Consider the following 25455-nt stretch of genomic DNA (forward strand, 5'->3'; position numbering starts at 1 on the left):
CTCAGAGCTCCTGTCCCCCCTCCTGGGTCCCCCAGGCGCAGAGCTCCTCTCCCTCCTCCTGGTCCCCAGGCTCAGAGCTGCTGTCCCCTCCCCTGGTCCCCAGGCTCAGAGCTCCTCTCCCTCCTCCTTGGTCCCCAGGCTCAGAGCTCCTCTCCCTCCTCCCTGTCCCAGCATGCATCAGAGCTCCTCTTCCCTCCTCCTGGTCTCCCAGCTTCAGAGCACCTTCCCTCCTCCTGGTTCCCCAGGCTAGAGCTCCTCTCCCCTCCTCCTGTCCCCAGGCACAGAGCTCCTCTCCCTCCCCTGGTCCCCAGCTCAGAGCTCCTCTCCCTCCTCCTGGTCCCCAGGTCAGAGCTCCTCTCCCTCCCTCCTGGTCCCCAGGCTCAGAGCTCCTCTCCCTCCTCCTGGCCCCCAGGCGGCCAAAGCTCCCGTCCCTCCTCCTGGTCCCCCAGGCTCGGCTCCTTCTCCTCGCTCCTGGTCCCAGGGCTCAGAGCATTCCTCTCCCTCCTCCTGGTCCCAAGCTCAGAGCTCCTTCCTCCTCCTGGTCCCCAGGCTCAGAGCTCCTGTCTCCCCCTCCTGGGTCCCAGGCGCAGAGCTCCTCTCCCTCCTCCTGTCCAGGCCTCAGAGCGTGCTGTCCCCTCCCCGGTCCCCAGGCTCAGAGCTCCTCTCCCTCCTCAGGTCCCCAGGCTCAGAGCTCCTCTCCTCCTCCTGTCCCCAGGTCGAGCTCCTCTGCCCTCCTCCTGTCCCCCAGGCTCAGAGGGCTCCTTCCTCCTCCTGGTGCCCTCAGGTACTCAGAGCTCCTCATGTCTGCTCTCCCCTGGTCCCAGGTGCAGAGCCTCCCGTCCTTGCTCCTGTTCCTCTCAGGCTCAGATTGTCTCCTGTCCTCCTCCTGGTCCCCAGGCGCAGAGCTCCTGCCTCCTCTGGGTCCCCCAGGCGCAGACGCTCCTCTCCCTTCCTCCTGGTCCCCAGGCCGAGAGCTCCTGTCGCCACCTCCTGGGGTCCACCAGGCGCTAGAGCTCCTCTCCCCTCCTGTCCACAGGCCTCAGAGCTGCGTCCCCTCCCCCTGTCCCCAGGCTCAGAGCTCTCTCCCTCCTCCTGGTCCCCAGGCTCAGAGCTCCTGTCCCCTCCCCTGGTCCCCAGGCTCAGAGCTCCTCTCCCTCCTCCTGGTCCCCAGGCTCAGAGCTCCTCTCCCTCCTCCTGGTCCCCCAGGCGCAGAGCTCCTCTCCCTCTCCTGGTCCCCAGGCTCAGAGCTCCTCTCCCTCCTCCTGGTCCCCAGGCTCAGAGCTCCTCTCCCTCCTCCTGGTCCCCAGGCTCAGAGCTCCTGTCCCTCCTCCTGGTCCCCCAGGCTCAGAGCTCCTGTCCCTCCTCCTGGTCCCCCAGGCTCAGAGCTCCTCTCCCTCCTCCTGGTCCCCAGGGCTCAGGGCTCCTTGTTCCCCCTCTCCTGTCCCCAGGCTCATGCTCCTCTCCCTCCCCTTGGTCCCCAGGCTCAGAGCTCCTGTCCCTCCTCCTGGTCCCCAGGCTCAGAGCTCCTCTCCCTCCTCCTGGTCCCAGGTGCAGAGCTGCTGTCCCCTCTCCTGGTCCCCAGGCTCAGAGCTCCTCTCCCTCCTCCTGGTCCCCTTAGGCTCAGAGCCCTGGTCCTCCTCCTGGTCCCCAGGCTCAGAGCTCCTCTCCCTCCTCCTGGTCCCCAGGCTCAGGGCTCCTGTCCCCTCTCCTGGTCCCCAGGCTCAGAGCTCCTCTCCCTCCTCCTGGTCCCCAGGCTCAGGGCTCCTGTCCCCTCTCCTGGTCCCCAGGCTCAGAGCTCCTCTCCCTCCTCCTGGTCCCCAGGCTCAGAGCTCCTGTCCCTCCTCCTGGTCCCCAGGCTCAGAGCTCCTCTCCCTCCTCCTGGTCCCCAGGCACAGAGCTCCTCTCCCTCCTCCTGGTCCCCAGGCTCAGAGCTCCTCTCCCTCCTCCTGGTCCCCAGGCTCAGAGCTCCTCTCCCTCCTCCTGGTCCCCAGGCACAGAGCTGCTGTCCCCTCTCCTGGTCCCCAGGCTCAGAGCTCCTCTCCCTCCTCCTGGTCCCCAGGCTCAGAGCTCCTCTCCCTCCTCCTGGTCCCCAGGCTCAGAGCTCCTGTCCCTCCTCCTGGTCCCCAGGCTCAGAGCTCCTCTCCCTCCTCCTGGTCCCCCAGGCGCAGAGCTCCTCTCCCTCTCCTGGTCCCCAGGCTCAGAGCTCCTCTCCCTCCTCCTGGTCCCCAGGCTCAGGGCTCCTGTCCCCTCTCCTGGTCCCCAGGCTCAGAGCTCCTCTCCCTCCTCCTGGTCCCCAGGCTCAGGGCTCCTGTCCCCTCTCCTGGTCCCCAGGCTCAGAGCTCCTCTCCCTCCTCCTGGTCCCAGGTGCAGAGCTGCTGTCCCCTCTCCTGGTCCCCAGGCTCAGAGCTCCTCTCCCTCCTCCTGGTCCCCAGGCTCAGAGCTGCTGTCCCCTCTCCTGGTCCCAGGCACAGAGCTCCTGTCCCCTCTCCTGGGTCCCCCAGGCTCAGGGCTCCTGTTCCTTCCTCTGGTTCCCCGCTCCCTGCTGTTCTGCAGTGGCGCCCTAAAATCAGCATAATTGAACCCCTCATGCAGAATAAGAGGTAGTCTGAGTGTCATTTATAAATGCCTTCCTCATGGAGACTTATATGAAATTGTGCTTCACATAGAGATATTAGGACTTTTAATACAACACAGTAAAATTTCAGTATTAAACAACATACCGCAGTATCCTGGGGTTCCACATACTGTCTTCATGAGTACTTGATGTTCCACGATTTTGGAGAGTCCAAAATCAGCTAGAAGACAAGAAAAAAAATTAATGAAATGAGTATTTTCTCAGCTTTTATAAGGTAACAGATTACTATTTTATTATTCAAAGCAAAACTTGTTTGTTTTGGTATTTGATATTGGGGTGGATATAGAGGACAGTCACTAGGGAGAGTAAACTAAAAGAACTAAATAATAATTTAAGTCTGGCCTTAAATTGGAAAAAAATTTACCCCATAACTCCAATATTTATTTTATGTTTTCTCTGTAATTACTAGCTTTTAGTAAATAAGCTATTTCTTCTGGAAATAATAGATGCAATGGATATATTTTGTATAATGTTAATTCTAAGATTTGAAACTAACTCTAAAGGATAGCATAGAATTACTAGTAAAATCAGAACTTTCAATCCATTGGAAGAAATTAGAATAAAAAAATTGGACTTTCTTAAATGTCAAGAAAATGAGCAGAAATATCAAAGGTTTATTCTGCTTCAAAATAAATAGTTTCATTCTTTAGTGTATTTGATGGACAAGAATTTACTCTCATTTGAGGAACAGGTAACTTGGTGCAAAAATCCTTTTTATTTATTTCTCAGAATATTACCTAGATGAAACATGATCAAAAGTTGCTATCATTATACTCTATTTGCTGGGCTATATCTCTCTCACCCAGGAAACATGAAGAAACAGTTCAAGGGCATTCTTCAAGAGAGGCAGGTGGAGAACTGATGCCATTTTAGACTTCAAAGATAAACCCGCATTTCCATGGAGTGCTGATCCTTATCAGAAGCAGCAGCAGGAAGTCCTTCAGAAAGGAAGGCTCTCCCAGCTAAATTAGTATCTATCCATCCATTTAAAGAAATCTCTTTAAGGATAAAATCTTTGAAAATGCTGTTAAAGGAAGCAACAAACGGAAGCCTCCTGCTGCTTGCTGCCTTTCAGGAGTGACCAAGAAAACAGGCTGGTGGCCCAGCAGGACGTCAGCATTTTTCCTTTAGGTTCTGGTATTCATAACGTATATTATGTTGTCTGAGCTTTCCCGTGATATGTACAACTTAATTTTCAAATACCTTAACATAAATGCAGTGAACTCATTAGATTAGCATTATAAAGGACAGCGCCAAGAGAGCAGTGCCCTTCAGAGGATTTAGAACAGATTCTCCAAAGGAGATTTCATCTAAACTAGACTTTATAATTATTTTTGTAAACAAAGATTTGCTTTGTATGGGACAAGGAAAGTAAAATTTAATATACATTTTTTTTCTAAAATGCTGATTTACTGATGTCTCTGGGTAGATGAGAACTTTCCAAATCATCTCTGTAGTTCTTCAAGTTCTTATTGGGGGAAAAAAAATACAAATCAAGGTTTCCAGAGTTAAATAAGGCTTGGGAAGAGCCTTACAGACATTAATTTAGATGTTAAGTCCACACATTAGCACTTACAACTTTCTGAAAGCCCTGCAGAAATAAAGCCTTGCTTAGCTGACTCAGCGTTCCCTGACTTCCTTGACCAAACCCAGCACCTCCATAATCATCCCCACAAGGGGTTCACCCCCCTTGTTCACTGAAGACCGGCGTTCTGTGGCCTGCACGTTGAGAAATAGAGATCTCAATTCATCTCTGTTCATATAAACAAATGGCTCAGAGCCAGAGTACACGGATATGTTCTAAGCATTTTGTGTCAGAGTTCTTCACTATCTAAAATGAAGCTCCAACTAACTTGTGATAAAAGTCGATAACCAAAAGGAAATGTTACATAATCTGTGATTTTCTTCTATAATAAACTTATCTTCAAAATACAAGGTCAACTCCTGAAGTCCCTGTCTTTTCCAAGGGCTGTGATTCCTTTGTGTGTCCAGCTATAAAGTACCAACTTGCACACATTAATTCAAGCTAATATTCTAGGAAGGAGTACAGACTTCCAAAACAATGTATTATTCCTTTACAGGTTTCATTATTTGAGGAAACTGAATGGAGACAAAACCGGACAGAGCAACATTTACAAATTCCACGGAATAAATCTCTTCTGCTTTGGGAACAGGGATAAAAAGACATCAAGAAATACCCTTACCAATTTTGAGTGGCGCATCTGGTGCCGGAGTTGCATAGAGAAGATTCTCTGGTTTGAGATCACGATGGACAATCCCATTTTCATGTAGGTACTAAATATGGACAGTAATGAAGTAATAGTCATGTAATTATATTTATGGTGCCAACATTTATAGGTAATCTTTCCAGAATTATAATAATCTTTACTAAGTTATATAATTCAAACACACACATATTAAAATTTAAAAATAAACACCATAAAGGTGAATGCATTTTAAATTATATGTCATTTGAGAATAGCTTATACGTAGCTTCCTAAAAATGAAATGCAACTTAAATTGTATAGAAGCTATTGCCACAAATAAAATATTTACTTCTCAGGGAACACTGATTACAGTTCTCATATGCATATTATCATATCAGCTCAAATTGGCTAATTATTATTATAAATAATAAAGTCAACATGCCCTGTGTTGAAATTTGTCTGATTTATTATCTGAAAGACATAATTCTATGTGTCATCTTAGAAGTTCACAACCATAGCAAAGACTTCATAATTATTGTTTGAACAGACATTTAGACGTGAGTAATTACTATAGAGAACTACCTTTAATATGATAAATATTGTTTAATGACAATAAATGCTTTCATAGGCTCTTTGAGGATTAGTATATCCAACTATCATTGATATTATCTTAAAGATTACCTCTAACATTCATTTTATTATATTTTAAATTCTTTTGTAAATCATGTGTAATCACACATGTAGCACATTTTTGTTGTGAATGTTAAAGTTCTACCTGACCCTGCTTCTCCTCCAAGGGAAGTCTACGTCCTCTCCAAAAGTAATCATTCATCACTTTGAAATGGTCTGAACTTTTCTCTATGCATTTACAAATATGAGTACATGCATACAAAGAAATATACCTGATTTTTCCATTTTCTTACATAAATGTATCACTAATAAAAATTTTCACTCTGCTTTTATTTTTTTAACAACATGTTTTAAACTTTTTTCCCATATGTCACCATAACTTATTTTATTTAACCCTTGTATTCATTTTTTGTTGGATATATCACTTTTTATTTTGCTATTTCCACTTTGATGGACATTCAAATTTTTAATGCAGTAATAAACCTTCAATACTTACAAATGTGAGCATTTTTGCTGATATTCTCTAGGATAGATACCTGAAAGCAGGTCTGGTGGGGTCAAAATGTATATAGATTTTTAATTTTAATATATACTGCAAAATCACTTTCCTAAAAGACTCCAACAACATTTACTCACATAAACAGTGTAAGCGTATATGTTTTCCTAATATCTAAATACCAAGTTTATATTTTTAACTTCTGTTGAGATGGAAGATAAAAATTATGTGTTAAGTTTGGTTTAATTTGTCTTTCTCTGTTTACTCATATAGTCTAGCTTCTCTTTATACACTTTCCTTTTTATAAATTGCCCATTCAAATCCTTTGCCTGTCTTTCTGTTGCATTGAGAGAAAAAGTTGCCAAGGTGCTGCAGCTTTTCTCCTTTCCTGTGGCATAGAGGAAGGGAGGAGGTCCTTCTTTCTTTCTTTCTACTCAAGCCAAGTAAAAGGAAATAAAAAGCTTCAAGGCTGCCTGACACGTGTCATTTAGTGGTCTGAGGAATGGGACTGACGCCTGGCTCACTCATGACAAAACTGGGAAACAGCTGGAGCAGGTGATGGAGGGGAGAGGGTCTCAGAGAGGCTCAGCTTCCTCCCCTGACAGCTGGACAGAGAAGCACGTTTCTCACGGACCCGTAGTGGACTGTGCAGAAGGGCTTTGGACGCGGGTCCCCAGAGGAGGTCCTTCTGCTGGAGTGCCCCCCGCAGGGGTGATGCCACCTCATCTTGGCATCACAGAAAGCAGAACCCGAGGGCAGTGACAGCAGGCAGCTGAAGGGCCACTCAGATCACCCGGAGTGAGAGAACCGTCCTGCAGAGAGTCCCCGCAGAGCTATCAAAGGTGACCCACAGGGGAAGACAGCAGGCATTTGTAACCTGCCACAACCAGAGACCACTGTACCAGCTCAGGGAAGACCAAGATATAATCTCCTGTCTCCTTCCGGCTCCGCATCATCGCCTTCACATCCCAGTCCTGGAAGAACCACAGTCGGCACCTAGCCGGTTGGAAAAGAGAAGAAGAAAAGCAGAAACCAACAGGAATCCATACCACTATGTTTATGAATTACAGATCCCAAGGGGGGGAGGCAAGAAATTTGAAACTGGGTGAGTCTAAAATTTTGGTGTTTTCTTGAAAAGATGCTCAATAATCACTAGTTATTAGAGAACTGCAACACAAAACTGCAATGACGTCCCACTTCACACCAATCAGAACGGCTGCCATTAAAATGTCTACAAATGACAAATGCTGAAGAGGGTGTGGAGAAAAGGGAACCCTCTTACACTGTTGGTGGGAATGTAAACTGGTGTAGCTACTATGGAAAACAGTATGAAGGTTCCTCAAAAACTAAAACTGGAATTACCATATGATCTGCAATCTATTCCTGGGCGTATATCTGGACAAAAGTACAATAAAAAATGATACGTGCACCCCTGTGTTCATAGCACAATAGCCACGCCATGGAAACAACGTGAGCATCCATTAACAGATAAATGCATAGGAAGATGTCGTACACACACAAAGCAATACTACTGAGCTGTTAAAGAAGAAAACAAGGCCATCTGCACAACATGGATGCAACTACAGACTCTCCTACTAAGTGAAGTAAGTCAGAAAGATACAGACAAATACCATACGCTATCATTTATATGTGGAATCTAGACTGTGACACAAATGAGCTTATGCAGGAATTAGAAACAAACTCACAGACAGAAAAGACTTGTGACTGTCAAGGAGCGGGGTGAGGGACGGACCAGGAGTTGGGATCAGCAGATGCGAAGTATTACACACAGAATGGATGGACAAGGTCCTACTGCACAGTGCAGAGAAATGCATCCAGAATCCTGTGATGAACAACAACGGAAGGAATATAAAGAAGAATCACTTTTTAATATTCTGAATCACTTTGCTGGACAGCAGAAAGCAACACAACATTGTAAATCAACTATACTTCAATAAAAAAAGGAAAAAATAAAATTTTGGTCTTTTCCTTTCCAAAAGGCACTGGAAAAATTAGGGCATGGCCTGAAATTTTATTCACTGACGAGAAGAATGGATTTACAGGGTTAATCTGTCAGAGCAACAGTGAGAAAAAATAAAATTTTGCTTTTGCACATGTCTAACCACTTGCTCACTCCTTGCACTAGATCAATATCAGGTAGCTAATTAAGATCATGGCATCTGGTCCCATCACTTCTTGGGAAATAGATGGGGAGACAGTGGAAACAGTGTCAGACTTTAATTTTTTGGGCTCCAAAATCACTGCAGATGGTGATTGCAGCCATGAAATTAAAAGACGCTTACTCCTTGGAAGGAAAGTTTATGACCAACCTAGACAGCATATTGAAAAGCAGAGACATCACTTTGCCAACAAAGGTCCATCTAGTCAAGGCTATGGTTTTTCCAGTGGTCATGTATGGATGTGAGAGTTGGACTGTGAAGAAAGCTGAGCACCGAAGAATTGATGCTTTTGAACTGTGGTGTTGAAGAAGACTCTTGAGAGTCCCTTGGACTGCAAGGAGATCCAACCAGTCCATCCTAAAGGAGATCAGTCCTGGGTGTTCATTGGAAGGACTGATGCTGAAGCTGAAACTCCAGTACTTTGGCCACCTGATGCAAAGAGTTGACTCATTTGAAAAGACCCTGATGCTGGGAGGGATTGGGGGTAGGAGGAGAAGGGGACGACAGAGGATGAGATGGTTGGGCGGCATCAGAAACTCGATGGACTTGAGTTTGAGTAAACTCCAGAAGTTGGTGATGGACAGGGAGGCCTGGCGTGCTGCGGTTCACGGGGTCGCAAAGAGTCGGACACGACTGAGCGACTGAGCAACAAGCATACTGCCATTCGTGTCCTGAACACTTAGTTTACATTCCACGCACCATTATAAACACCATTTAGATCTCTTGGCTTACTTAAACTTCACAGCAGCTTTATGATGGAAGTCACATAATTCCTGTTCTGCAGATGAGAAAGCTGAAGGATAAAGAGGCTGAGAGATCCTTACAAGGTCACAGCTGGACGTCGTGGTGGTGGGCTCAGATCTGGGCATCTGCCCATGCAGGATTCCCAAGCAGGAGCTCAAGAACCACTTACTGCTTGACTGTGTAGTGTGGGGATGAGGTGAAAATACAAATGAAGGAGAAGAGGGGAGAACAATGGAGGAGAGACAAGGTATTTAGTAAGAGGGGGAGGAGAAATGAGAATGGCAGAGGACCACACTCAGCCTCAAATCATACCCTGGAAGAAAACACTGCACCCCTGAGGAGGAACATACTATATCTTGTATATCTGTAGTGTGAAAGGCAAAGATGTGAGTGTCTCATACAATAGCTTTGGAACATATCTAAGAATTGCATAAATCAATAGAAAATATTGATTTTCTAACCCAGTTTAGAAGCTCCATAGCTTGGGGAAGAAAATGATGCTGAAAATAGTGACACAGTAACAACAAATGAGATGAAGGGACAAGTGTTGGTTTAGCAAAGTACTAATTATATAAAGATTTTCATTAAATGTTGTTCTGGCTTTCTTGAACAAAAATGGTGGTTATGTGTTTTAAGTGCAAATTTTAAAAAAGCAAGACACAACAAACAAAACATCATTTGGCACTCCAAAAGGAGAGCTAAGAGAAGAAGAGTTTTATAGAAAATAATAGATCTAGGAGTCACGCACTACCAGAGGGACAAACTGAAAAGCACATAATGGAATGAATGCCAACAGTCCTGATCCCGACTTCCAAAGACAGAGGCAAGGATCATTTGCTGTAAGCGACTTGGTGTAGAAAGATTATTAATACTCATGATATAATCATCCAGACATGTGGGAGACTTTATTGACAAAATGGCAATTTTATTTTTGCTTAGACCCACTGATTGCCTTTGATCAATAGTTACTACTTTTAACCTTTACATTATTTCCAGTTGGGAAGCCAGGAAGAAGACAAACATGGAGTATGATCTTCTGCCTCCCCCCAAGGAGACACAGTCATCGGAAGTAGCTGCGCTTCTAGAGCGTCGATTCTCAGACTTTCTGGCCTCAGAACTTCTTTACAGTTAAAATTTTTAAGAACCTCAAAGAGCTTTTGTTTATGTGAGCTCTACCTAACATTTAGTTACTGTGCAAATGGTTAGAACTGAGAAATCAAAAAATTACTTTTAATTTAAAAATAAAACAATAAACTCATGACAATATACACATTTTAAAATATGAATAACTATTTTCTAAGATATGAAACTAGTGAGCACTATACCACTATTTTAAAGTTTTACAAATTTCTTTCATTTCTGGCTTAACAGAAAACTGCTGGACTCTCACATGCACTTCTTTCTCTACCGTAAAACCACATACCATGTTGTTGCTGTTCAGTCCCCAAGTCGTGTCCAGCTTTTTGTGACCCCATGGACTGCAGCACGCCAGGCCTCCCTGTCCTTCACTATCTCCCAGAGCCTGCTCAAACTCATGTCCATTGAGTCGGTGATGCCATCCAACCATCTCATCCTCTGTCGTCCCCTTCTCCTCCTGCCCTCAATCTTTCCCAGCATCAGGGTCTTTTCAAATGAGTTGGCTCTTGGCCAAAGTATTGGAGCTTCAGTTTCAGCATCAGTCCTTCCAGTGAATATTCAGGGTTGATTTCCTTTAGGATGAACTGGTTGGATCTCCTTGCAGTCCAAGCAACTCTCAAGAGTCTTCTCTAGCATCACAGTTTGAAAGCATTAATTCTTTGGTGCTCAGCTTTCTTTATGGTTCAACTCTCACATTCATACATGACTACTGGAAAGTAAGGAAAAATGCTTTCATATTATGATGAAATGATTTTGACTTTACACACCCTCTGAAAGGGGTTTCAGTGACCCTCAAAAAAAGTCCCTAGAATATCTTTGAAAAATTCTGTCTTATAGCATCAGAAGTCATAAAAGCCAACCCTAAATATTTGTTGGAAGGACTGATGCTGAAGCTGAAGCTCCAATACTTTGGCCACCTGATGGGAAGAGCTGACTCACTGGAAAAGACCCTGATGTTGGGAAAGATTGAAGGCGGGAGGAGAAGGGGATGATAGAGGATGAGATGGTAGGATGGGATCACCAACTCAACAGACATGAGTTTGGGCAAGTTCCAGAAGACAGTGAAGGACAGGGAAGCCTGGCGTGCCGCAGTTCATGGGGTCACAGAGTCAGACACGACAGAGCGACTGAACAACCACGAGCTGAATAATAGGAACACTGCCCCTTATTTTCAAACTAGGTTTTAAATAAAATATACCCTTCTAATCTCAACAAATCCTAATCTTATTTTGATACAGTGAGATCACTGCACATGGAGAAGTGGGGAAGAAAAGGATATTAAGGGTGAAAAATGCTTCTCAAAATTGTGTACTCATAGGAAAATGCATCAAGACATTTTACCATATCATATGAATGACATAGAACTGATTAAGAAATACCTAATCACAAAGATATAGACCTTATCAAGGTATTCTCAATCTTAGCTGCAGATTATTTAAATCATGGAGAGTCAACATAGACAAGAGGATTAAAAAAACTAAAAAATAAGATTATTGGATATTCTAGAATAAGCCATCAGGGAAGCCCATTGTAGAATAAACCAAGTGTTAGAGGTAATAACAATTAAAGTAAATCAGGGACAAGCAAGGAAACATATTGAAAATCTGAACAACAGTTTGGGAGAAGACCTACAATGTCTTCTATATAAATCCAACAATTTAATGGGAAGAAATAATGAATCCGACAAAAATTGTAGCACCTAATTATTGAAGTTTATCTTGAGTAACAGTAACTTTTAATAAAGAAACTGGAAGAGCAAATAACCAGATGTGTATGAATTTAATTAAAACTGGAATAAAAAGAAGGAGGAGGAGAAACAGACAGCCTCCGAGGCAGAGAAGCACACAACTAATTTACTGGCTCAATTTTTGGAAAGTGCATTCTCTTTTTAGAAAGAAAGCATTAAATGACAAGTATAATTTTATCTGTAGACTAATCAAAATAGGAAACAAATAGTTTTTAAGGATCTTATAATAATAAATTTAATGTGTTGGTACCAAAGGCATATCTTAGCTGAGTTCTGTTTCAGTATCACACTATTGGTTTTGATCAAGGGTAATACAAGAAATAAGGCGTATAAAGCTTTGAGATATTGCTTTTGAAATGGTTATTAAGGAGTAACATCATGACAGGTGCTCTGGGGCCATTTACACCAAGTATACTATTTATTATCTGTGTGACCTTAAGCAATTTGCCAACCCTCTAAATCTCAGCTTTCTCATCTGCAGTGTCCACTCTGCAGGCTGCAGTGAGAAACCCTTAGCATGGAGTAGATATTCCACTTCACAAACAGTAGTTATTGGGACTCTATCATTGTTCTTTTATGTCTCTTATAAAATGCATTTAGAAATCCTTTGAGATTTGGAATATTTGCTCTTTTCTGAAGTATCAAAGGGTACTTTGATCAGAAAACACTTGCCTTTTATTTCATTCCATTTCCTTCAGCTTTGGCTGCCAAGCAGCCCGGTGACAGAGAAGCTCCAACTGCACTAATCAGCCTGATTCACACTGTTTACTTCTCCTTCTCCTTGCTTTTTAAAAAATTCTTCTTCCACTTTAATAGCTTTATTTTTCATTTAATTTACCAAAACATCTCTTTCCAAAAGATGAAATATAAATTACAGGGAGATTGAATATGTTACATATCAGCCTTCTTCATTGTTGAAACAAGTCTGAGTCAAACAAGGGCTGAAATTGCTACAATGTGTAACAATGTTTAGACATCAGAAAAGGCGCAGTTTGCGCAGTTAGGATCTGGAACCTTCTCACCATGCTTCTCCCAGTCATCACACAGCGAGCAGCTATGACGACTCACGCTGCGCGAACCGGCCGCCGCCCCCAGAGCCTGCTGTTTGCGCGCGCCCCCTCTCCGGGGCCCTGGGGGTCTTCCGGCGCCGCCCTGGGGCTGCTGCAGGCCCTCCCGCCCCTGCCCGCAGGCGCCCAGGCATCCCCCTCTCCCGCCGGTCCCGCTTTCAGCACAGACGACCTCCGCACTAGGCCGGCTCTCCTCATCCTCACCCTCAACTCTAAGTCAGGTCCTCGGGGAGGCTGTCCCAGATTAACATGCTCTCTTACGCACACACGGTCTCATGTGCTCTCACAATGCTTTCTATTTTTCTTTACATCATGTCTGTTTCTCTGCAAGCTTTATGTTAAGGAACATCTCCCCTCGCTAGACTGAAAACTCCATAAAGACGAGGACATTTTTACCTGGATCCCCAGATACCTAGTTTTTACTGTACGGTGCCTATGCTAAATGTGCACTCAATCAATACTTTTGAATGAACATTAAATAAATCAAGTTTCCTATAGACAAGCATGTTATTTTAGTCTTTAGTCAAGAACTTACAGTTACATATTCAAGAATGATGGCAATCTGCACCTTTTATTCATCTGCCATTATCAATGGCAGAAGTTTAAATTCTTCTGCTTATATTATAGTGATGTATTTCCATAGCAACATCAGTTTGATACATTTAGCTGAAGTAGGACGTCTGTTTATGAAACATACTATACTTACTGGATAATAGTTCTTAGTCACCTCAGCGGTTCTCAGTGAGTATCAATTAGATAAATGAGATTTACAGCATCACTTTGAGAAAAGCCAAAATCCAGAAAGAATATTTTAACTATAAGATCGGACAAAAGGGTTTCATCTTCAAAGTGACATTTTGAATAATTACATATTTTTTTTCTTCTGTAGCAGTATTAAGTTGATTGTTATGGCTGAATTAATTTCTTTGTATCCTTTGAAGTTTACCTGAGTATGCAATACAACATAAGCCGCAGGGGAGTTTAGAGAAAGACACTTGAAGATTCGTCTGTTAGTTTTCCCTTCAGTTTCCTTCACGTCTAAAACATTCATAAACTGTACTGGCCATTGTAATAAAATGGAGCTGAGCTGCCCAGCCACAGTGACACAGTAGTGAGGAGTGAGCACACCCACAGACCTCTGTCTGCAAACAGAAGAGCCCCCTGGACCTCAGGGGGGCCTGAGGACCAGACCTGCCGCTGACCCTGGAGGAGGTCCCGAGGTGAACGCTGTTATTAGATTACAGATGTGGCTTGCAGTGTTTGGATACAGCAAAGCTTTGCAGGAAAATGCCTGCTGGAGTGGCGATGTCATGGGGAAAGAAAGCAGAATAATTACCCTTTTCTAGAGAGGGTAATTATGAATGGCACTGGGTAGACAAACCTGGGGTGTCGTGTTAGAGTAGGTGATGGGAGAAGTGGTCATGAAGAACAGTCAGACTCCAAGCCTCATTTCTGACTTTGATATGAGCCTCCTGGGTACAGAATCAAACTGGGAAACATCGGTGCTTTTAACAGGTTGAAATTAATTTCCTGTCTATTTGTATATGTGTATGTTATAGAAGTCCTATTAAGTACATATTTGAGGAACAGTCTACTTAGCCTATTTAGCCTAACAGTCTATTTAATCTATTTATGGTGGAAATATCATTTTACCTGTACTATTTTCCCTAGATTCAACCCCAAGTCTAAAACATTCACTGAAGACTTCAAAAAATCATTGCTATCAATAGCAATTATTAAGTCATTCACTTAATAATAAATTATGGAGCAAAAAAATGATGGAAAAAGTCATGTGTTCTGATTTAGACAGAATCAAAATACAAAATACAGAACACAGAATTCTGTATTCTGCTAAATTCTGCTAACAGAATACAAAAATATAAAGAAAACTAAAATAATGTACATGTCATCTACAAATAAATCAGTGTCTAAAATGTATTTGTATGCAAAGTCAGAGCAAGTGCATCTTGTGAGGCAACTTTTGAGATTGTTTAGGAAGGATAAGCCTGTGATAATTCCATTCTCTTATTTCCGATGCATATGATCAAATTTCAGGAAAGATGAAGTTTTTAGGAATGGAGGCAATGGAAATGGTTTAACGAATTAAAAGAGGTGACACTCAGGAGACAGTGAATAGCTTGGGAAAAGGTCCAGAAACGATCTGCAGTTACGGAGAAGGAAGCTGCACACGCGCTTTTGCAGTGAGAGAGGAGAGGTCAGGCTGGAGCAGAAGGGAACAAAGGGAGCGCCCGGACCTGCAGGCTGGCCCAGCTCAGGAGCAGTACAAGACGACTCCGCGTCCTGGGCAGACGGGACTGGGAGGGTGCGGGTACGCGTCAAGGGCACGCCATCCTCCGGCAAAGAGCAGAGCTCCTTCACGGGCATGGAGACGCGGGAAATATTCTGATGAGGTGTCCATGCTTCAGACCACAGTACGTGATTTATGCATTAATAAGGTAAGAGAGGAGATCCGGGACGTATTTCAAACTGAAAGCTTTTGGATGCAATGAAATGTATATCAAACATGACCAAGGGAAATTCTCTACACTTTTCTTGGGAAACATTTACATCCACAGATGTAAAAATGGTTCTTAAATCAAATATGCATTGAAGTAGAATGTGGAATTAAAAGAAAAAACTCCCAAACTTATCTTACCATTAGGTCTTTCAAAAAGTGAAATCACCAAAAGCTCAAATTCTCTTTTAAATAGACAAAGATAACACCACTGCCATGAATTCAGGGGGTGTCTAGACATGTAATTAAACTCTCTCTATGGTCCTAATAAAAACTGTGTCCCTGTGTAATGAAAGCTGCCGCACAGTAATTTAGTTTAATTACAGCTATGCTGTGTTCGATGGGCTGTGTGTGGTTAATTGATAATGTCTCAGGAGTTGGTAAGAGGAAGCGTGAATCTCTTTAAAAATCTAACAGGACAAAGAAAAACCTGACATTAAAAAAAGAAAATGGTATTCTGACTACAGTTCTCCTACTGGGGATGAAAATTAAGCTGCATGTATTTGCTCAGAAAGCTTAGTACCAATACACATAAATGTAAGTAAGACATCAAAGTAAACAATCTACTTACGTGTCACATTTGCTTTGGAGCCCTGACACTACCACTGCTTTTATACTCAACCTCGACTCTGTGACGCCTGCAGAACTGTCAGCAGAATACGTGAGAAATGAGGACTGTACACACTACTACAGATCAACAGGCCTGGCCAAGACTGGCGGTGAGATCCACGGCCCTGATGGAGAGCGGCCCGGACCTCCGCCTGTAGAGCACCTCGGGGCGGAGGAACGCTTGCCGGACAAGGGCAGGTTCTGGGCGGTTGCATTTATTTCATCTCTGATGTCTTCCTTTCTCTTCCTGGCCTTGACCAATCAGTCATAATTCTATCTCCAGAATATATCTCATATCTCCTCTGTATTTTCACTTTTATTCTCACCACTTAGTATAATCCTCCCTGTTCTCAACTGACACTATTAACATTTGCGTCTATACAAACAGCTCCGTACCCAGGTCATCTCTCTAAAATACAAGATTAACTCATGCCAATCCTCTAGTCTAAAAATATAAACAATTTAAGGGTTCCAGAATGCCTGTAAATTAAAGTTTAATCTCCTCAACATGAAAATTAAAGGCCCTTCAAAATCTGTTCCAATTTCTGGCTATACCTCATGTTGGGACCAGTCTCACCATGCTCTCGCTGCATAGCTTTATTTACTATTTGTAAATCACGCCGTATACATTTTCATTTGGTTCCCAAATAATCTCGCTGCATAGCTTTATTTACTATTTGTAAATCACGCCGTATACATTTTCATTTGGTTCCCAAATAATAAGAATCTTTCATGTACCAAAGTATATTTTCTAAAGATTCTTTAAACAATATTACTCATCTCAAATGCTCTTCCAGAATACTGCCGCTCCCATCCAGAAGAGGAGCTTCATTTCCTCTCTTTGAATCTGGTTTGACTTGACCGGTGACCAACAAACAGAGTGCAGCGGAAGTGCCAGTGTGTGACCTCTGAGGCTAGATTACAGAATCACTGCAACTCCCATCTGGCTTGCTAGAGACTCTTTTTCAGATCCCCACGCTGCCATGTAAAACGTCTGCTTCTCCTAAGACCTCAGGGCTGTGAGAAAACTGGGTGACGTGGAGAAGCCAAGTGCGGCTGTTCAAGTTGACTGCCCCGGCTGGTCCAGTCGACAGACGTCAAGTGTCAGACAGGAGGGTGAAGACTCCCTGGAACAATCCCTGCCTCCAGCTCTCAAGCTCCCAAACTTTGGAGTCTTGAGCTATCACGGAATGCAGGTGACTATCATTCCTATTGTGCCCTATCTGAAGTCTTGACCCAGAGAATATACGAGCAGAATAAAATGGTTGTTTGAAACCACCAGGAATGGGGTGATTTGCTACCACAGCAACACCGCCAGGAACACTTCATTCCAGATTACATACTGCCTCCTCTATGAAATTTCCCTCTAATCCCACAATTAGAACAAATATTTTCTTTGTCCCCCCACAGCACTATCTTCATATCCCTATAACCCTCTCATACTGTTATCACAGTTAATTATGTACTTGCTTATCAAAGTAGGAGAGAAATTCCTTTAGAGCGGGGACTGTTGCCAGGCAGACTTTTAACCACTGGACTCGCAGGGAAGCCCCTCACCTGTGTCATTTCCAAGTCTGTTTCTATTGACTGAATTTCCTCCTGCCTTCATGCAGTCTCACTCTAGGTGTGCCTTCTGCATGCATTTCTCATAATTTTTCACTAGGCATATTGTGATTTTGTCCTGCTGGCTGTTTGACAAATACAGATGCATTTGCGATCTTCTTTAGCTTTGTTCTGGGTGCAGCTAAGTCGCGCTACTTGAGAATAGTTTGATCCTTTTGCAGTCTGCATTTAAACTGTTAATTTTGTTTTCTCTTCCCACTCCTGTGTGAGCTACAAGTAGCGTTCCCTCTAACCCCAGGCTCTTGTCCTGGCCGTGGGCTGCTCCTTCTCACGCACAGTCTGCTCAGTTGAAGATCCGGGGAGGGACTACCTGCAGCTCCCCGGAGACCACCCTTCCCCCGGCACCTGCTTGGTGGACTCTGGCCTCTGCCTCCCAGACTCCGTTCTGTCTCCTCGCCTCGGGGAGACTGCCCGGCCCCTCTAGGTTTATCCCTCCCTGCAGGGCCGCCCAAGAACCCTCCTCAGGGGTCACCCAGGCGGCCTGACATCCAGTCTGAAACCTTGTCACCAACACACAGACGCAGACACACACAGAGACACACACACAGAGACACACACAGAGACACACACACAGACACATACAGAGACACATACACAGAGACACACACACACACGGGCACAGACACACACAGAGACACACACAGAGACACACACACACACACACATGGGCACAGACACACACAGACACACACACATACACACACAGAGAGACACACACACACACAGACACACACACACAGACACACACAGAGACACACACGGATACACTCACACAGAGACACACACACACAGAGACACACACACACACATGGGCACAGACACACACACAGAGACACACACACAGACACACACACACACGGGCACAGACACACACAGAGACACACACACAGAGACACACACAGAGACACACACACACAGACACACACACACAGACACACGGGCACAGACACACACAGAGACACACACACAGAGACACACACACACAGACACACACAGAGACACACACAGACACACACAGACACACACACACAGAGACACACACAGAGACACACACACACACGGGCACAGACACACACACAGACACACACACAGACACACACACAGAGACACACACACACACATGGGCACAGACACACAGACACACACAGAGACACACACACAGACACACACAGAGACACACACACACACAGACACACACAGAGACACACACACAGACACACGGGCACAGACACACACAGAGACACACACACAGAGACACACACACACACAGACACCCACAGAGACACACACACAGACACACGGGCACAGACACACACAGAGACACACACACACAGACACACACAGAGACACACACACACACAGACACACACAGAGACACACAGACACACGGGCACAGACACACACAGAGACACACACACACACACAGACACACACACAGACACACACACACAGAGACACACACACAGAGACACACACAGAGACACACACACAGAGACACACACGGATACACACACACAGAGACACACACACACACATGGGCACAGACACACACAGAGACACACACACACAGACACACACACACACACAGACACATGGGCACAGACACACACAGAGACACACACAGAGACACACACACACAGACACACACACACAGACACACACACACAGACACACACAGAGACACACACAGAGACACACACACATATGGGCACAGACACACACAGAGACACACACACACAGACACACACACACACATGGGCACAGACACACACAGACACACACACAGACACACACAGAGACACACACACACAGACACACACACACACGGGCACAGACACACACAGACACACACACAGACACACACAGAGACACAGACACACAGAGACACACACAGACACACACACACACACACACACACGTGCACACACACAGACACACACAGAGACACACACAGACATACATAGAGACACAGACACACAGACACACCCACACACATGCACACACACAGACACACACACAGACACACACACATGGGCACAAAGACACACACAGACATACAGAGACACACATAGACACACACACAAACACACACACAGACATACAGAGACACATACACGTGCACACATACACAGACACACACACATATTCTTTTTCAGGGAGAAGTGTCAATTAGTTCCCTTTCATTCCATCTTGTCATGAGTAGACAAGGCCAAGATTATTCCAGACATTTTCAACATTTAAAAAATAATACTTCACTTGATATCTAAAACTGGAATTAGGCTCAGCATGTGAGATCACTTTGAACGTATCACTGCTACTGATGTACCAATAAGCGCAGTCAAGGCTGTTAAGGAAAGGAGGAATGATAATTGGAGAAAACCTGCATCTAGTTCAACACTGATCAGAGCCTACATTTAAAATTTCTACTGGGGAGTTCCCTGGTGGCCCAGGGTTGAGAGTCTACCCGCCAACGCAGGGGACACGGGTTCTGTCCCTGGTGTGGGAACTAAGGTCGCCGCCCACACCATATGGTGCCTGCTGCCTTTTCTTTTGGAGAGTTACTGTTTGTTTCTCCATTTTCTTTAATAGAAATGGGCCTATTCAGATTGTCTGCTTCTTCCTGCTTGAGTTTTGGCAAACTGTTTCTTTCAAGGAATTGGTCTATTTCATGTAGGTGATCAACTTTGCTGGCACAGAGTTGTTCATAGTACTTTTTATTTCTCTTTTCACGTTGACAGGTTCTGCGACGATGTCCCCCTTTCATTTCTGGGATTAGTCATTTGTGTCCCCTGTCGCTTATTATTTTTTTAGTTATCCTGGCTAGAGGATATTGATTTTATTACTCTTTCAAATAACTAGTTTTTGGTTTCATTGATTTTTTTTCCTACTGATTTCCTGTTGTCAATTTCATTGATTTCTGTTCTAATTCTTATTTCTTTTCATCTTTTTACTCTAGATTGGAGTCCTTAAAAATAATTTGTTATGTATTTTCAAGTTCTTCATATATGAGTGTAAGACTTTTCTGGTAAGTTCAGTAATTCAGGTATTAAAAATACAAAAAGTTTTATAATTCCATTAAACACTACATTCTTTAAATTGCTGGTATTATTGATTTATGTTCAGTTTAATTACTTAGTCATCTCCAACTCTTTGTGATCCCATGGACTGCAGCATGCCAGGCCTCCTTATCCATCACCAACTCTGCAGTTTACCCAAACTCATGGTCATTGAGTCTGTGATGCCATCCAACCATCTCACCCTCTGTCATCCCCTTCTCCTCCCACCTTCAATCTTTAAATGACATCAAATACACTGCTTTTAATTGTTAAATGACATTTCTTTAGAAGTCACATAATGAGGTTCATTGTTAAAAGTCCTGAAGTGATACTAAAGCAGAAATCTAACATCAAACCCTGAATAAAATCAATGCAACAAACACAATACATTGCCCATTCCATGAAAATTCCATGTGATAATAAATGCAGTTTCTGGTATTTACAGAGAATATGATTTTAATCATAAGCAAACCTAATAGATTACTTAATAAACTCTACAATGCAAAAAGAATGATATTTGCACTCCCTTGGTTATATTGTCTTAACAAACCATGCTAGATCCTTTCTGCCTGCCCATCATTCCTGGTGTTTAAGAAGAGCTGGATGAACGGAAGGAGAAAGCTCTGAATTCTGCCAACATGAGCTCTCTCAGTCGAGCTATTGTCTGACCTAACTTTCAGGGAAAAAAGGACACATTCCACAAAATGTCAAAGGAGGGGCAGTAGATGCTTCCATTTTGAAAGCGAGTTCAGTTCAGTTCAGTTGCTCAGTCGTGTCCGACTCTTTGCGACCCCATGAACTGTAGCACGCCAGGCCTCCCTGTCAATCATGAACTCCTGGAGTTTACTCAAACTCATGTCCATCGAGTCAGTGATGCCATCCAGCCATCTCACCCTCTGTCGTCCCCTTCTCCTCCTGCCCCCAATCCCTACCGGCATCAGGGTCTTTACCAATGAGTAAACTCTTTGCATGGGGGGGCGGGGGGCGATGTATTGGAGTTTCAGCTTCAGCATCACTCCTTCCAATGAACACCAGGACTGATCTCCTTTTGGATGGACTGGTTGGATCTCCTTGCAGTCCAAGGGACTCTCAAGAGTCTTCTCCAACACCACAGTTCAAAAGCATCAATTCTTTGGCACTCAGATTTCTTCACAGTCCAACTCTCACATCCATACATGACCACTGGAAAAACCATAGCCTTGACCAGACGGACCTTTGTTGGCAAAGTAATGTCTCTGCTTTTCTATAATATGCTCTCTAGGTTGGTCATAACTTTCCTTCCAAGGAGTAAGCGTTTTTTAATTTCATGGCTGTAATCACCATCTGCAGTGATTTTAGAGCCCAAAAAATAAAGTCTGACACTGTTTCTAATGTTTCCCCATCTATTTGCCATGAAGTGATGGGACCAGATGCCATGATCTTAGTTTTCTGAATGTTGAGCTTTAAGCCAACTTTTTCACTCTCCTCTTTCATGTTCATCAAGAGGCTTTTTAGTTCCTCTTCACTTTCTGCCATAAGGGTGGTGTCATCTGCATATCTGAGGTTATTGATATTTTTCCCAGCAATCTTCATTCCAGCTTGTGCTTCATCAAGCCCAGCATTTCTCATGATGTACTCTGCATATAAGTTAAATAAGCAGGGTGAGAATACACAGCCTTGACATACTCCTTTTCCTATTTGGAACCAGTCTGTTGGTCCATGTCCAATTCTAACTGTTGCTTCCTGACCTGCATACAGGTTTCTCAAGAGGCAGGTCAGGTGGTCTGGCATTCCCATTTCTTTCAGAATTTTCCATAGTTTATCATGATCCACACAGTCAAAGGCTTTGGCATAGTCAATAAAGCAGAAATAGATGCTTTTCTGGAACTCTCTTGCTTTCTCGATGATCCAGTGGATGTTGGTAATTTGATCTCTGGTTCCTCTACCTTTTATAAAACCAGCTTGAACATCTGGAAGTTCACGGTTCACATGTTGCTGAAGCCTGGCTTGGAGAATTTTGAGCATTACATTACTAGCATGTGAGATGAGTGCAATTGTGCAGTAGTTTGAGCGTTCTTTGGCATTGCCTTTCTTAGGGACTGGAATGAAAACTGACCTTTTCCAGTCCTGTGGCCACTGCTGAGGTTTCAAAATTTGCTGGCATATTGAGTGCAGCACTTTCACAGCATCATCTTTCAGGATTTGAAATAGCTCAACTGGAATTCCATCACCTGCACTAGCTTTGTTCATAGTGATGTTTCTAAGGCCCACTTGACTTCACATTCCAGGATGTCTGGCTCTAGGTCAGTGATCACACCATTGTGATTGTCTGGGTCGTGAAGATCTTTTTTGTACAGTTCTTCTGTGTATTCTTGCCATCTCTTCTTAATATCTTCTGCTTCTGTTAGGTCCATACCATTTCTGTCCTTTATTGAACCCATCTTTGCATGGAATGTTCCCTTGGTATCTCTAATTTTCTTGAAGATATCTCTAGTCTTTCCCATTCTGTTGTTTTCCTCTATTTCTTTGCATTGATTGCTGAGGAAGGCTTTCTTATCTCTCCTGGCTATTCTTTGGAACTCTGCATTCAAATGGGAATATCTTCCCTTTTCTCCTTTGCTTTTTGCTTCTCTTCTTTTCATAGCTATTTGTAAGACCTCCTCAGACAACCATTTTGCCTTTTTGCATTTCTTTTCCATGGGGATGGTCTTAATCCCTTTCTCCTGTACAATGTCACGAACCTCTGTCCATAGTTCATCAGGCACTCTGTCGATCAGATCTAGTATCTTAAATCTATTTCTCACTTCCACTGTATAGTCATCAGGGATTTGATTTAGGTCATACCTGAATGGTGTAGTGGTTTTCCCTACTTTCTTCAATTTAAGTCTGAATTTGGCAATAAGGAGTTCATGATCTGAGCCACAGTCAGCTCCTGGTCTTGTTTTTGCTGACTGTACAGAGCTTCTCCATCTTTGGCTGCAAAGAATATAATCAATCTGATTTCGGTGTTGACCATCTGGTGATGTCCATGTGTAGAGTCTTCTCTTGTGTTGCTGGAAGAGGGTGTTTGCTATGACCAGTGCGTTCTCTTGGCAAAACTCTATTAGCCTTTGCCCTGCTTCATTCTGTACTCAAGGCCAAATTTGCCCGTTACTCCAGGTATTTCCTGACTTCCTACTTGTGCATTCCAGTCCCCTATAATGAAAAGGACATGTTTTTTTGGGTGTTAGTTCCAGAAGGTCTTGTAGGTCTTCATAGAACCGTTCAACTTCAGCTTCTTCAGCATTACTGGTTGGGGCATAGACTTGGATTACCGTGATACTGAATAGTTTGCCTTGCAAATGAACAGAGATCATTCTGTCATTTTTTAGATTGCATCCAAGTACTGCATTTCAGACTCTTTTGTTGACCATGGTGGCTACTCCATTTCTTTTAAGGGATTCTTGAAAGCGAAGGGAGCTGCTATTTGAGAGCCAGTCCCACCATCAGCATGCCTGGTCAGACCAGTCTGAACGATCAGCCCATGAGTGTTGCACGATACTATGACCCCCAAAAACTGATATAAAAGAGCAACTACTTGTGAGGAAATAAAACAATTACATGGACATTGGGTTTGGCTACAAAGAATTCAAGTCTGCTACCCAATTTCTTACTACTGCCTCACATAACGGGGTGTTCACATTTGACACCACCACCCTTCTGGGTATAGACAAGTGACAGAGGTGACTGCATGTGGGAGAGTTTCACCTTTGGGGCTATCATACTCCCACCTCCTCCTGTCCAAAAAAGAATGGAACAGGCACATATTCTTAATTGATTTGAGTCAGACTTAATTTTTAAATTATAGCATGTGAAGTGATTCTCTCTCATTATATCAAATAAGCAGTTTTCAAGAAGTGAATTCAAGAATAAGAAAGCAAAGGCAAACATAAACAGGTGCACTGACCTGCTGCAATGCACCTGTGTCTTTCAAAAAGGTGTGACTTTTTCCCTGCTGTGTGATATTTAAAACAGATGTATTTCACTCGTTACATTGCAGTGTTAGCTCTTGAACTCATTCTGTGCTCAGGCTTCTTTGCTCATCTATGTCTCTGGCCTTGGGCCTAACTTCGTCTGTAGCAGTAGATGGTAGAAGAATGCAGATGGCAAAAGGATTAAGAGCATAAATGCTGAAGTCAATTTTTATTTTGTGTTCTAATCTTGATTCTGCTACAATCCAGCTGTGTGATCTTAAAAAAGTTACCTAAAGGATACAAATGGTATGGACCTAACAGAAACAGAAGATATTGAGAAGAGGTAGCAAGAATACACAGAAGAACTGTACAAAAAATATCTTCACGACCCAGATAATCACAATGGTGTGATCACTCACCTAGAGCCAGACATCCTGGAATGTGAAGTCAAATGGGCCTTAGGAAGTATCACTATGAACAAAGCTAGTGGAGGTGATGGAATTCCAGTTGAGCTATTTCACATCCTGAAAGATGATGCTGTGAAAGTGCTGCACTCAATATGCCAGCAAAATGGGAAACCTCAGCAGTGGCCACAGGACTGGAAAAGGTCAGTTTTCATTCCAATCTCAAAGAAGGGCAATGCCAAAGAATGCTCAAACTATTGCACAATTGCACTCATCTCACATGCTAGCAAGTAATGCTCAAAATTCTCCAAGCCCGGATTCAACAATACAAAAACCATGAACTTCCAGATGTTGAAGCTGGTTTTATAAAAGGTAGAGGAACCAGAGATCAAATTGCCAACAGCCGCTGGATCATCAAAAAAGCAAGAGAGTTCCAGAAAAACATCTACTTCTGCTTTATTGACTATGCCAAA

The 25455-nt window shown here is 43.6% G+C and overlaps 1 protein-coding gene across 1 annotated transcript in view; it reads right to left on the bottom strand.

The window, feature by feature from the left end:
• Positions 1-25455, bottom strand: part of CAMK4 (calcium/calmodulin dependent protein kinase IV) — a 246675-nt gene that overhangs the window by 35720 nt on the left and 185500 nt on the right. The window contains exons 6-7 of the mRNA XM_043464487.1: positions 4840-4930; positions 2721-2795 (exon numbers count right to left, since the gene is read on the bottom strand). Of these exons, the coding sequence (XP_043320422.1) occupies positions 2721-2795; positions 4840-4930 (166 nt within the window). The remainder of the gene's footprint in view (positions 1-2720; positions 2796-4839; positions 4931-25455) is intronic.

This window comes from Cervus canadensis, chromosome 4 (assembly GCF_019320065.1).
Source record: "Cervus canadensis isolate Bull #8, Minnesota chromosome 4, ASM1932006v1, whole genome shotgun sequence".
NCBI lineage: Eukaryota > Metazoa > Chordata > Mammalia > Artiodactyla > Cervidae > Cervus > Cervus canadensis.